At 48.1% G+C, this 15,475-nt stretch overlaps 1 gene segment (V, D, J or C); it reads right to left on the reverse strand.

Moving 5' to 3' along the window:
• Positions 1-1,385: 1,385 nt before the first annotated feature.
• LOC135886428 (immunoglobulin lambda variable 2-23-like) lies at positions 1,386-6,931 on the reverse strand. The segment is given in 2 exon segments: positions 1,386-1,705; positions 6,859-6,931. Coding segments are annotated over 2 exon segments (393 nt in total).
• Positions 6,932-15,475: the final 8,544 nt, after the last annotated feature.

Raw genomic sequence — 15,475 nt, forward strand, 5'->3', positions numbered from 1 at the left:
CTGATGCTTGAAAAGTGATTTAGTTCTGGGACATTGGGAGCCAATGATTTCTTTACATTATTCTCATTTACAAAGAGCTATTTTACTATAATTATTTTACTCATCACTTTTAACCTCCATTTTGCAACAAGTTCGCGTTTTTACGTGATTTATTGTATACTAAGAACCGTAATAAAGGGTGAGAAAATACTTTAAATAAGTTACTTGACTAGACCCCTGCCATTTATATTCTCCAGTGGTGGTATTTCAATGCAGTGGTTCTCAACCAGGGGTAGGCATACCCCTGTGAGTATGTCGAGATCTTCCTGGGGGTACATCAACTCATCTAGATATTGGCCTAGTTTTACAACAGGCTACGTAAAAAAAACCAGGGAAGTCAGTACAAACTAAAATTTCATATAAACAATGACTTGTCTATACTACACTGTATTCTATACACTGACATGTAATTGCGATATTTCCAATTGATTGATTTTATAATTAATCCTAAAAATAAAAATAAAATTTTCAGTAACAGTGGGCTGTAAAACTTCTATTTTTATGTCTGATTTTCTTAGAAAGAAGTTTTTAAGTGAGGTATAACTTGGGGTTTGCAAGACAAATCAGACTCCTGAAAGGGGTAAGAATCGCCTGGAAAGGTTGAGAGCCATAAGAACATAAGAACGGCCATACTGTCGTCAGACCAAAGGTCCATCTAGCCCAGTATCCTGTCTTCTGATAGTGGCAAATGCCATGTGCCCCAGAGGGAATGAACAGAACAGGGCATCACGAAGTGATCCATTCCCTGTCTCCCATTCACAACTTGTAGCAAACAGGCTAGGGACACCATCCCTGCCCATCCTGTCTAATAGCCATTGATGGACCTGTCCTACATGAATTTATCTAGTGCCTTTTTGAACCCCGTTACAGTCGTGACCTTCACAACATCCTCTGACATTAAGAGTTCCACAGGTTAACTGCAGGGAGAAATATTCCCTTTTGTTTGTATTACACCTGCTGCCTATTGATTTCATTGGGTGACCCCTGGTTCTTGTGTTAGGGGAATAATAAATAGCACTTCCCTATTTACTTTATCCACACCCGTCGAGATTTTATACACCTCTATCATATCACCTTAGTCGTTTTTTTTCCAAGATGAAAAATCCCGGTTTTATTAATCTCTCCTCATATGGAAGCCACTATTTTAATGCAGCTGTCTGAATAAGAATTTGGTGCTTCGGAGAGATTAGGAAGGAGTAATCTGACAGCACCACATCCGAGCCAGAATATGTGTTTTTAACAGTGCAGCAAAACTCCCGAGGGGCTCCGCTTCCAACCTCAATGGGCACAACATTCTCGGCAGCTGGGAAGGGAGGGTTTTTGTACAGCTCTGCTATGTGGCTCAGTCACTGTGCTCTCTGCAGGGCGCAGTAATACACCGCTGTGTCCGCCAGCTCCAGGGCTGTGATGTTCAGAACTGTGGAGCTGTCATCAGCCTGGGAAGAAAACCTCTCCTGGGCGAAATCTGCTGTGTGGCTGGTACCGCTGGCGGATTTCGCTCCCTTCCAGAGAATGTACTCTGGGGCTTGGTTCGGATACTGACGGTACCAATTGAGATAGACATAGCTATCGCTGGTGGTGTAAGAACAGCTGAGTGTTACAGAACCTCCAACCGGCCCAGACACTTCGGGTTCGTTGGACTGGACAGAGTCGCTCAGCGCAGCACCTGAAACAAGGCAAACACATTCGAGGACAACATTTCACCTTTAGTTGAGACGTGTAAATGATTCCATCTGCATTGCAGTTTAGGGAATTTGAAAGAAGGCTAAGGGGTTTAGGCGCCAAACTCAATAGGCATTAATTTTATGAGCAGGGGAATGTTTAGGGTTTAACGTCAGGATTAAGGCGAGGGTATGAACAAGGGTTTAGGGTTGTAGTGAGGGTGAACTATCAGATTGTAGCATTCGCGTTTTGGTTACAGTTCAGGGTAAGGGTTAAGTAGAGGGTTAGGTTTAGGGTTCAATGGGAACTGAGTGTCTAATTTCCTTTGAAATCCCAGCCCAGTTACCTAGGAGGTTGAATATACAAATGCTGAGAATAAAACACGTCTCCATAGTAACTTCTCTATCCACCAAGTTTCAAACTCTCAGATATTGCTGCTGCCTGAGGGCAATGTAGGGTTAGGGTTAGGGTTCTGTGAAGGCAGCTACAACTGTGTAAAATTCATTAGAAACCAACGGAGAGGAAGAGGGAGGAGTTCGGGGAACTCACCGCAGATGCAGGGGGTTGAGGTCAGCCTGCAGCTGACATATTAGTGCTGTTAAGGGGAGGGGGATGTACTTGTGGACAAGGGTCTGATCTGGGACTCAGAAACCTGCTCTGCCACATACTCTGAGTGTGTGACGATGGATAATTTATTCCTCAGTTTCCCTTGCTGTAAGATGGGGGTTCCAGTTCCTCTAGGGAATTTTCAGATCTCTTGACGCACTCAGATATCATTGGTATGGGGCATTAATATGTTTACCTGTAATAATGTCTGGGGTTATCACCAGAAAAATGTGACGGGATGAGGCACTCCTCTCTGCTAACCTCCTTTGAAATACCCAGCCATAATTCTTGAAATAATTATTTTTTGCTTGCAGCCTGAAGATTAAACCGAAGATCACCTTGGAAGGGTTTCAAATGACAACCTGTGTATATATTTTCCACCAGCCGATGGCGATGCTTTGTCATGATTTTACCAGGTACAACAACCTTAGAGTTCAGGGCTCGCAACATATATTCTTGTCAAAGGTTTGTGGCAATTAAATAGTTTTCCCAACAAATCCGCCCAAAATGTAAATGTCTAAAAAATAGGACTATTGATTTGAACACTGGTGAATTGGTAACTGCAGCTGGATTCCATCACTCAAAAATGGGTATTTCTAACTATTTCCCCATATTTCAACTTGCATATTTTACCCCCATTTCACCATACGGAAAATATACAGTTAAGATAACGAGTATTTTAAAAGTCTATTGTTCGTTTTTCAATGAAATTTTCATTCACATTTTATCTCAATTTGTTTTTCCAACAGTAGTTCATGTTGTCTCTATTTTTACCCATAATTTTAACCCTTCTTTTATTATAAATGATTCCCCCCCCCACACACACACACACACTACACCGATACAGGTCATCTCCTAAACTAGGCTAAACTAGACGTGTTAATAGTTTCCTAATTAACGATCATGCCCATATATTATCCAAGAGAGATGTCTAAATTAGCTCTTTAAATACACATTTAACTTTTACGGGCAGTTGTATTTTTAGGCAGTATCAGTCCTGGCTTCCAAGCCGCTGCTGCCTGTTTGAATGTCTGTAACAGCCACTGCAGCAGGGCTGGGAGGGTTTTTGCACAGCTCCGCTGGGTGGCTCTGTCACTGTGCGCGCTGCAGGGCGCAGAGATACACCGCGGTGTCCGCCCGCTCCAGGGCTGTGATGCTCAGATCTGTGGATCTGTCACTAGCCTGAGGCCGTGGCTACACTTGCAGATGTACAGCGCTGTGAGTTAAACCTGACTTCATGCAGCTGAGTAGGGAGAGCGCTGCAGTCTGTCCACACTGACAGCTGCCAGCGCACTGTCGTGGCCACATTTGCTGCAATTGCAGCGCTATTGGGAGTGGTGCATTATGGGCAGCTATCCCACAGAGCACCTCTTCCCATTCTGGTGCCATGGGTTGTGTGAAGGGGGCGTAGGTGCGGGGCATTCTGGGTCCTGTCCCAACACCCCGTGATGCATCGCTTCGCATCCCAGAAATCCCTTTGTTTCCGTCCACCTTTGGCGCCATCTTTCAACGGTTTCTGTGCAGTGCAATCTGTCTGCGGGAAATGGAGCCCGAACTGCTGAGGCGTATGCTGACTTATCTCACCAGCACATCACGTTTGGCTGTCGAACTATTCCTTAAGATCCAAAGTGACAGTGAGAGTGAGGATTCCGACGATGCTATCGAGCCGCGTAACGCGTACAACACGAAATTGCTTGTGGCATTCACGGACATGCTCAGCACCGTGGAACACCGCTTTTGGGCTCGGGAAACAATCACCGAGTGGTGGGATCACATCATCATGGATGTCTGGGATGAGGAGCAGTGGCTGCAGAACTTCCGGATGAGAAAAGCCACTTTCATGGGACTGTGTGAGGCGCTCACCCCCACCCTGCGGCGCAAGGACATGAGATTGAGAGCTGCCCCGCCAGTCGAGAAGCGGGTGGCTATTGCAATCTGGAAGCTTGCAACTCCAGACAGCTACCGGTGGGTCGCAAACCAGTTTGGAGTGGGAAAGTCAACCGTTGGAATCGTGTTGAGGCAAGTTTGCAGGGCCATTAATCGCATCCTACTCAGAAGAACCGTGACTGTGGGTAACGTGCGGGAAATAGTGGATGGCTTTGCAAAAATGGGGTTCCCTAACTGTGGAGTGGCAATAGATGGGACGCACATTCCTATTCTGGCACCACCCCACCTAGGATCCGAGTACGTTAATCGGAAGGGGTAGTTCTCTATGGTTCTCCAGGCACTTGTGGATCACCGTGGGCATTTCATTGACATTAACACAGGCTGGCCCGGAAAGGTGCATGACGCACGCATCTTTCAGAACACTTGGCTGTTCAGGAAGATGCAGGCCGGGACTTTTTTCCCAGAGTGGAAGATCACGGTAGGGGAAGTTGAAATGCCCATTGTGATCCATGGAGATCCTGCTTACCCATTAATGCCGTGGCTCATGAAATCCTACACAGGGAGACTTGACAGCAGCAAGGAACGGTTCAACTACAGGCTGAGCCGGTGCCGAATAACTGTGGAGTGTGCCTTTGGCTGTTTAAAGGGCCGCTGGCGATCTCTGTATGGGAAGCTGGACTTGGCCAAAAACAGCATCCCCGCGGTTATATCCGCGTGCTGTGCCCTCCATAATATTTGTGAAGGGAAGGGTGAAAGCTTCACTCAGGCATGGACCTCCGAGGTTCAACACCTGGAGGCTGAATTTGCACAGCCAGAGAGCAGGGCTATTACAGGGGCCCAGCACGGGGCTGCAAGGATTAGGGATGCCTTGAGGGAGCAATTTGAGGCTGAAAACCAGCAGTGATATCTGGTGCCCTGCACAGGAGTGAAGTGCAGTAGTTCCAATCTTTGGGAATCAGTGTCTGCTAAGCAGACTTGCAGTGCCTGTTTATTTCCTGGGCTAAGGAGTCTTTTACTTTATGCAATAATAAAGAATGTTTTCAAAGCCAAAGAATCCATTTATTGAAAAGAAAAAAAAATTATTTATTGAACAGAAACAAGGGGGTGAAGCGGGGAACGGTACAATCACAGATTCGCATATGCCCTGTCTGGTGTGCTGTGCAGTGAGTGCTGCACTTCAGGATAGCTATACTGCATGGTGATGGGGGTTGAGTGCAGAGGGTAAGGGTCGTGGTTTTCAGGGCTGGGTGGTGAAGATACTGGTGTTGGAGGCAGCGAGTGGCGTGAAGAACACGGAAGTTGGGGAAAGTGGGTTGGAGGTGACAGTGCGGCACAACGGAAAGAGTTTGGGGACAAGGGCTGTAGGGGGGGGTGGCCTTTGCGGTACTGCTCCTCTTTCTGCATGGCTACCAGCTCCTGGATAGCATCTGCTTGGCGCTCCAGGCTGCTTATGAGCTGATATGTGCTTTGCTGCCAGTGCTCCGTGCTTTGCCGCCGGTGCGCTGCGTTTTCCTGGCAGATCCTGCTTTCTCTCTCCCTCCAGTCCTGTGCTTTCTCATTCTCTTTAATAGATTGCCGCATCACTTCTTCCAGCATGTCTTCTTTGCTTTTTCGCGGTCTCTTCCTGAGTCTTTGCAGTCTCTGAGCAGGCGGTAAGAGGGACGGCTGAGGTCTCAAGGTTGATGCAGCTGTATAGGCAAAATGCAACATTTAACAGAGGCAGCATTGTTTATACCAGACAGAGTAATGATTTCCCCCACACTTAAAGAGGAGAAAACACACAGGGTCTACACAATAGCACAATTTTCCCATCCGAAACGGAGCACACATATCCCACGGGAGCCTCAAAATTGTGAGTAAGGGGGACTGATTGTTTCAGGGCTGCACTGTCCTCTGGGTTTCTGTGCCTTGGGGAGAGCCAACAGCTTCAGGGGGCACCTACACTGAACACTGTCCCAACATTTTCCACAGGAGTTCGTCCTGGACGATATCTCGCTGCTGAGGGTGACCTGGGAAGCAAGGGAGGGTCTTCTACTGCAATGCGGCTTCCGCCCTGGCCCATATGCATCTTTCCTGTGTGAAGCAATGGTCCCCCCGCCCCTCGTGGCACAATGGCGTGGACACGTTAGCCTGGCTGGGACAAGGACCACGGTGGCTCTCCCGATAAACCTGCACAAGCGCATTGCACACGTTCTGGATGAGACATTCGAAGAGATTACCGAGGCAGATTACCGCGATGTGATAAACCACATCAATGCACTATTCCGCATCTAGGCATGCATGCCTAACCCTCGTCTCCCAAAGAGCCCGCACCAAAAAAATTCCTTCCCGAAAAAAACCCCCGCTTACCGGGAACCTGCTCTTCTGTTTGTCCTCCACCAAGTACCAGCCGCTGCGACTGGCTACCTTCCTCCTGGCTCGAGAAGAGCTCCTGGCTGCATGGCTCCAGGGATTCCAGGGTGTCTCCATCCGGCCCACCACCCTCACTCCCGTTTTCCTGCTCCTCCTCCTGCCGCCCCCCCCCCCCACACACCGGCTCTGAAGTGTCCATGGTGGTGCTCGGAGTGGAAGTGGGGTTAACCTCAAGTATCGCATCCAGCTCCTTCTAGAATCGGCAGGTCGCGGGGGGAGCACCCGAGCGGCTGTTTGCTTCGCGGGCTTTACGGTAGGCACTCCGCAGCTCCTTCACTTTAATCCTGCACTGCAGGGCGTCCCGGTCATGTCTCCTTTCCATCATGTTCTTTGATACCTTCCCGAAGGTATCGTAATTCCTATGGCTGGAGCGCAGATGGGACTGTACAGCTTCCTCCCCCCAAACACTGATGAGGTCCAGCAACTTGCCATTGCTCCATGCTGGGGCTCGCTTGACGCGTGGAGGCATGGTCACCTGGAAAGATTCGCTGATAGCACTCCACACCACGCTGGGCTGAGCAAACAGGAAGGGGATTTTTTAAATTCCCGGGGAATGTAAAGGGCGGGTCACATGGTTGGTTACCTGAGGCCAGGGCAGTAGAGTTTGAACTGATGACCAGAGTGGCTAGAACAGGCATTGTGGGATACTGCTGAATACTTCTGGAGGCCAGTCACAGCGCATTGGGTGGCCACACTGGCGCCGCAGTGCAATACTCGCTATTCCTCTCAGAGAGGTGGAGTAGATGCAGCGCTGCAACCACGGAGATACAGCGCTGCAAATGCCTTGCCAGTGTGGACGGGGAGTGAGTTACAGCACTGCGGGTGGCTTTACAGCGCTGTATCTCGCAAGTGTAGCCAAGGCCTGAGAGGAAAACCTCTCCTTGGCGAAATCTACAGTATCGCTGTAAGCTGTGTAGGCTTTTGTTCCTCTCCGGAGAATGTACCGAGGGGCTCGGTTAGGAAACCAGACGTATCAAAAGAGAGAGACGCCAGCAGTGTCACTGGTACTGTAGGAAGGAACAGCTGAGTGCCACAGTCTCTCCTACTGACCCAGACACTTTGGGTTCCTTGGATCGGACCGAGTCGCCCAGCGCGGCACCTGCAACAAGACAGTCAAGCTCAGGGACACCCTTGAATTGCACTTGACCCATGGAAATGGTTCCAGGTGCACGGCAGTTTGAGGGTGGGGAATTCCAAAGGAATGTAAGTGCGTTATGCACCTAACAACTCCAAAGGAATTAAAGAGCTAGGGGTGACCATGGAGAAAAACCTTAGTGTTTAGGGTAAGGGCTAAGGTTACTGAAATCTATACTGCACGGTTTAGGGTTAGGGTTATGCTTCCAATTTAATGCACAACCAGTGTGTAATTGATGTAGAATTCTCTGAAAATTCGAGACCAGTTACCTAGGAGATTCACTATCCAAAAACTGAGAATAACGCGCTTCTCGATGGTGTCTCCTTCTGTACAGCCACCAAATTTCTACTTCCCAGATACAGCTGCTGGGACAAAATAAATCTAAAATTCACGTCCCATGAGGGCAGCTCCGACTGGGGAAGGTTAATCAGAAACCCGCCGAGTGGAAGAGGGAGGAGTTTGGCGGGCTGGTGGTAACAAACACGGGAAACAAGCTGTGTTCAGGTTAGTCTGAAGTTGAAATTGCGGGGTGGTTCAGGGAAGAAGGAGGGTTTGTGAGTCAGTTTCTGGTGTAGGACTGAGGACACCTGGCTTCGGTTCCCACCTCTGCCATCGACTCCCTGTTTTCCCTGGGACAAGCGAGTTAATGGTTCTGTGCCTCAGTTTCCCTGCATGTAAAATAGAGATTGTAATATTTCTCCACTTCCCAGGGGGATTATGAGGATAAATATCTTGCGGTGCTCAGTAGTTACTGGGGAGGGGGAACCTATAACTACATAGTATTTGTTTCAGTTGAATGAAATCTGAGATTTTTCCAAGGAGCAAGGAGAACTAGACATCTAAGGGCATGTCTTCACTAGCAACGTTAAAGCACTGCTGAGGTAGCACTTTAACCTGGCTGTGTAGTTGCGGCCTCCGCAAGGGGAATAGCTCCCAGAACTTGTGCACTGTCTACACTGCCATTTTACAGCACTGAATCTTGCAGCAATTGGGGGGGGGGGGTGTTTTTTCACACCCCAGAGCAGGAAAGTTGCAGCACTGTAAAGTGCCAGTGTAGACAAGCCCTTAGAGTATGTTTCCAGTGGCAAGTTTCTGCACAACAAGTTATACCACTAGTATTAAAGCGCTGGAGTTAAACCGCTGTTGCGTGTCCACACTGTGCTCCTTGTAATGCTGGAGCGCATGCACATTAGCAGCTCTTTCAAAGAGGTCCTGAAATCCAGGACCTCTATGGTGGCATTTTCAGAAATGCTCCCAGTTCCACGCGCAGGGCCAGGTAGGCAGGCAGAGCTTCAGAGTCTCAATGCGTGGATGAGACGATGGTGTAGAGAGGAGGGGTTCACGTTCATTAGGAACTGGGGAAACTTCTGGGATGGGAGGAGCCTATACAGGAGAGATGGGCTCCACCTAAACCAAAGTGGAACCAGACTGCTGGCACTAAACATTAAAAAGGTTTTAGAGCAGTTTTTAAACTAAGAGATGGGGGAAAGCCGACTGCTGCAGAGGAGCGTGTGGATCGGACACAGACTTCTCTTAGGGGAGAGTCTGATGATAGAGAATCTCCAGGTTATAGTCAGGAGCAGAGGACTGAAAAGTATAATGTAAGGGCCGGATCAGATGATAAACAGTCACATAAAAAAGAATCTGGCACATCAGAAAAAGGCAGGCTAATAAACAGGGACAAGTTTTTAAAGTGCTTGTACACAAATGCCAGAAGTCTAAATAATAAGATGGGTGAACTAGAGTGCCTTGTGATAAAGGAGGATATAGATATAATAGGCATCTGTCATAACTATAAATGGAAGGGTGACAGCTCTCCTGTGTACAGTGCTATGGAATCCCTCCTAGCCAGAGACTCCAAATCCTTTTACCTGTAAAGGGTTAAGAAGCTCGGGTAACCTGGCTGACACCTGACCCCAAGGACCAATAAGGGGACAAGATACTTTCAAATCTTGGGGGGGGGGGAAGGCTTTTGTGTGTGTCCTTTGTTTAAGGGGTTGTTCGCTCTTGGGACTGAGAGGGACCAGACATCAATCCAGGTTCTCCCCATCTTTCTAAACAAGTCTCTCTTATTTCAAAATTGTAAGTAAAAGCCAGGCAAGGCGTCTTAGATTTACTTTGTTTTCTCAACTTGTAAATGTACCTTTTACCAAAGTGTTTATTTTTGTTTGCTGTACTTTGAACCTAAGACAGAAGAGGGGGGTCCTCTGAGCTCTTTAAGTTTGATTACCCTGTAAAGTTATTTTCCATACTGATTTTACAGAGATGATTTTTACCTTTTTCTTTAATTAAAAGCCTTCTTTTAAAAAACCTGATTGATTTCTCCTTGTTTTAAGATCCAAAGGGGGTTTGGATCTGTATTCACCAGGAGTTGGTGAAAGGAAAGAGGGGGGAAAGGTCAATTTCTCCTTGTTTTAAGATCTAAAAGGGGTTTGGATCTGTATTCACCAGGAGTTGGTGAAAGGAAGGAGGGGGGAAGGGTCAATTTCTCCTTATTTAAGATCCAAGGAGTTTGGATCTGTATTCACCAGGGAATTGGTGAAGGTCTCTCAAGGCTACCCAGGAAAGGGAATTAGCTTTGGGATGGTGGCAGCGGACCAGAACTAAGCTGGTAGTTAAGCTTAGAAGTCTTCATGCAGGCCCCTACATTTGTACCCTAAAGTTCAAAGTAGGAATACAGCCTTGACATGGTGGCACAGCGGTGGGATCGTTTTAAACCCAAAAGCCAGTAAGAGATTTTTTTTTCCTTCTAGCTGCTTGGAGAGCAGAGCTGAAGGTAGATGCATATCTTATCTCTCCTTGCCTGAAGGCAGAGGTGTTAAGTTTTTTTAACAAGGTCCTTTGTTAAGAGAAGTGTTCAAATAAGTGAGCAAACTTTGATATGGTAAAGGTAATTTACAAGCTGAATTTTTTTTTTCTTTCTACATCCTCGGAAGTAGCTAGTTAGAAAGTCTCTGTTAACTCAGCAGCACTCAGCAGAAGCCTAAGCTAAATACATCCCAGTTTCAGTCAACTGCAGAGGGTGTGACCCAGCACAAGAAAACAGGAAAATGACTACCAACGACGCAGCTAACAAAATAGAACTGGCCAGACTAGAAGCAGAAAAAATGAGAGAAAACATCAGAGACTGCTTGAAATTAAAAAACTCGAGAAAGAAGCTAAAGAGGAGGCCCACAAGAGAGAAATGGCGCTGGAAAAAGCCAAACATGACAGAGAAGAGAAAGCCAAACAGGAGGCCCATAAAAGAGAAGAAAAAGCCAAACAGGAGGCCCATAAAAGAGAGATGGAGCTGAAAGAAAAAGAGATGGAACTGGAAGCAGCAAGGACTAGGCAGGGTGCATCAGACCATCCTAACAACTCCTCTCCAGGTACCACTTCCCATCCCAGGAAATTCCCCACCTACAAGGCAGGCGATGATACTGAGGCCTTCTTAGAAAATTTTAAAAGGGCCTGCCTTGGATACAACATCCCTCCAACCCAGTACATGGTAGAGCTGAGGCCGCAGCTCAGTGGACCCTTAGCAGAGGTGGCGGCTGAAATGCCTAAGGAACACATGAACAGTTATGAACTTTTTAAAAACAAGGCCAGAATCAGAATGGGGCTAACACCTGAGCATGCCCGTCGGCGGTTCAGAGCCCTAAGGTGGAAACCTGATGTGTCATTTACCCGACATGCCTACCACATTGGGAAAAATTGGGATGCCTGGATATCAGGAGCATATGTTAAATCTACGGAAGAGTTGCCCTTCCTATTGCAAATGGAGCAGTTTTTAGAGGGTGTTCCTGAGGAAATAGAAAGGTACATCCTAGATGGGAAGCCCAAAACTGTAACCGAGGCGGGGGAGATTGGAGCCAAATGGGTGGAGGTGACAGAAAAGAAAAAAGCTAGTAGCAGTTGGAGCGAATATCAGAAGGGGCAAGCCGAAACAAAACCTTATCACCGGGGACAACCCAAGGCCCCACCCGCATCCCAAGGGAAACCCCAGACGCCTTCTCACCCCACCACACCAGTCTCCATCAACCAACATCGCCCCAGTGATACCTTAGCAGGGCGATGTTTTAAATGTAATGAACTGGGGCATATAAAGGCTCACTGCCCCAAGAACCCCAACCGATTACAGTTCATTACACCCCAATCACACCAAAGAACCCCAGACCCAAATGCCTCTCTCATACCCTCGGAGCGAAGGGAAACCTTGAGAGTGGGCGGAAAGAAGGTTATTGCTTGGAGGGACACTGGGGCACAAGTGTCAACTATCCACCAATCCCTAGTGGACCCCAAACTCATCAACCCTGAGGCTACAGTGACAATTCAACCCTTCGTGTCACAGTCTGTAACCTTGCCTACAGCCCAGTTGCATGTCCAGTACAAGGGCTGGTCAGGAATGTGGACTTTTGCAGTCTGTGACAATTATCCCATCCCCATGCTGCTGGGGGAAGACTTGGCCAACCATGTGAAGCTAGCCAAGAGGGTGGGAATAGTCACCCGCAGCCAGGCTAAGCAAGCTTTCACCCCCATCCCTGTTCCTGAGCCGTCCACCAGGGCCCCGTCTGTGTTACCGGAGACCCAAACACAGGTGGTGGAACCGGATCCCCTGCCAACGACTGCAACAGCCGTAGTGGATCCAATCCCAGAGACCCAGCCAAAGCCAGGCCCAGAACCGGAACTGGCAACGCAACCAGCACCAGAACCATTGCCAGCACTGAGTCCAGCGCTTGCAACCCCGTCTACAACTCCAATGCCAGAGGGCACCAGCGAGCCTAAACTGGCGGAAGCAGCAGATAACCCTACCCAAGAGGCTCAGCCAGAGCCTGAAATACCACATAGTGCACCAGCGGACAGCGGTTCACAGTCAATGGAAAAAGCCCCAGCACCTGCATCGCTTCCAGAGGGACCAAGCCCCAGTCCACAGTCCAAGGAGGAACTGATGTCTCCAGCATCAAGGGAACAGTTCCAGGCCGAGAAGGAAGCAGATGACAGCCTTCAAAAAGCTTGGGCGGCGGCACGGAGCACCCCACCGCCTCTCAGCTCTTCTAACCGATCCCGGTTTGTTGTAGAAAAAGGACTTTTATACAAGGAGACTCTTTCTGGTGGGCACTAGGAAGACTGGCATCCTCAAAGACAGCTGGTAGTTCCCACTAAGTATCGGGTAAAACTCTTAAGCTTAGCCCATGATCATCCCAGTGGCCATTCTGGGGTGAACAGAACCAAAGACAGGTTGGGGAAGTCCTTCCACTGGGAGGGAATGGGCAAGGACGTTGCTAATTATGTCCGGTCTTGTGAGGTGTGCCAACGAGTGGGAAAGCCCCAAGACCAGGTTAAAGCCCCTCTCCAGCCACTACTCATAATTGAGGTCCCATTTCAGCGAGTAGCTGTGGATATTCTGGGTCCTTTCCCAAAGAAGACACCCAGAGAAAAGCAGTACGTACTGACTTTCATGGATTTTGCTACCCGATGGCCGGAAGCTGTACCCTTAAGCAACACCAAGGCTAAAAGTGTGTGCCAGGCATTAGCAGACATTTTTGCCAGGGTAGGTTGGCCCTCCGACATCCTTACAGATTCGGGAACTAATTTCCTGGCAGGGAACATAAAAAACCTGTGGAAAGCTCATGGGGTGAATCACTTGGTTGCCACCCCTCATCACCATCAAACCAATGGTCTGGTGGAGAGGTTTAATGGAACTTTGGGGGCCATGATACGTAAATTCGTAAATAAACACTCCAATGATTGGGACCTAGTGTTGCAGCAGTTGCTTTTTGCCTACAGGGCTGTACCACATCCCAGTTTAGGGTTTTCACCATTTGAACTTGTGTATGGCCGCGAGGTTAAGGGGCCATTACAGTTGGTGAGGCAGCAATGGGAGGGGTTTACGCCTTCTCCAGGAACTAACATTCTAGACTTTGTAAGCAACCTACAAAACACCCTCCGACACTCTTTAGCCCTTGCTAAAGAAAACCTAAAGAATGCTCAGGAAGAGCAAAAGGCCTGGTATAATAAACATTCCAGAAAATGGTCCTTCAAAGTAGGAGACCAAGTCATGGTCTTAAAGGCGCTCCAGGCCCATAAAATGGAAGCGTCGTGGAAAGGACCATTCACGGTCCAGGAGCGCCTAGGAGCTGTTAACTATCTCATAGCCTCCCCCACCTCCAACATAAAGCCTAAGGTATACCATGTTAATTCTCTTAAGCCCTTTTATTCTAGAGAATTAAACGTTTGCCAGTTTACAGCCCAGGAAACTGATGACGCGAAGTGGCCTGCAGGTGTCTACTATGAAGGAAAAAGGAATGGTGGCGTGGAAGAGGTGAACCTCTCCACGACCCTGGAACGTCTGCAGCGACAGCAGATAAAGAAGCTGTGCACAAGCTTTGCACCGATTTTCTCAGCCACTCCAGGACGGACAGAACGGGCATACCACTCCATTAACACAGGTAATGCTCACCCAATTAAAACCCCCCACCCTACCGAAAGTCACCTCATGCCCAAGCGGCTATACAAAGGGAGATCCAGGACATGCTACAGATGGGTATAATCCGCCCCTCTAGCAGTGCATGGGCATCTCCAGTGGTTCTAGTTCCCAAACCAGATGGGGAAATACGCTTTTGCGTGAACTACCGTAAGCTAAATGCTGTAACTCGTCCTGACAACTATCCAATGCCATGCACAGATGAGCTATTGGAGAAATTGGGACATGCCCAATTCATCTCTACTTTAGACTTAACCAAGGGGTACTGGCAAGTACCACTAAATAAACCCGCTAAGGAAAGGTCCGCCTTCGTCACCCAGGCAGGGGTGTATAAATTCAATGTACTCCCTTTCGGGTTGCGAAATGCACCCGCCACCTTCCAAAGACTTGTAAATGGTCTCTTAGCGGGATTGGGAGAATCTGCCGTTGCCTATCTCGATGATGTGGCCATTTTTTCTGATTCATGGACAGAACACCTGGAGCACCTAAAAAAAGTCTTCAAGCGCATCCGGCAGGCAGGACTAACTGTTAAGGCTAAAAAGTGTCAAATAGGCCAAAACAGAGTGGCGTACCTGGGACACCAGGTGGGTCAAGAAACTATAAATCCCCTACAGGCCAAAGTGGATGCTATCCAAAAGTGGCCGGTTCCAAAGTCAAAGAAACAGGTCCAATCCTTCTTAGGCTTGGCCGGATATTATAGGCAATTTGTACCACACTACAGCCAAATCACCGCCCCGCTAACAAACCTAACCAGAAAAAAACAGCCAAATGCAGTTCAGTGAACTGATAAGTGTCAAAAGGCCTTTAACCAGCTTAAGGCAACACTCATGTCTAACCCTGTGCTAAGGGCCCCAGACTTTAACAAACCGTTCCTAGTAACCACAAATGCGTCCGAGCGAGGCGTGGGAGCAGTTTTAATGCAGGAAGGACAGAATCAAAAATTCCATCCTGTCGTGTTTCTCAGCAAAAAACTGTCTAAAAGGGAAAGCCACTGGTCAATCAGCAAAAAGGAATGCTACGCCATTGTGTACGCGCTGAAAAAGCTACGCCCATATGTTTGGGGACGGCGGTTCCAACTACAAACAGACCATGCTGCGCTACAGTGGCTTCATACCGCCAAGGGAAATAACAAAAAACTTCTTCGGTGAAGTTTAGCTCTCCAAGATTTTAATTTTAAAATACAACACATTTTGGGAGCTTCTAACAAAGTGGCTAATGCACTCTCCCGAAAAAGTTTCCCAGAGTTAACTGGTTAACAATTGTTCTTAAAA

This window comes from Emys orbicularis, chromosome 12, assembly GCF_028017835.1.
Source record: "Emys orbicularis isolate rEmyOrb1 chromosome 12, rEmyOrb1.hap1, whole genome shotgun sequence".
Lineage (NCBI taxonomy): Eukaryota > Metazoa > Chordata > Testudines > Emydidae > Emys > Emys orbicularis.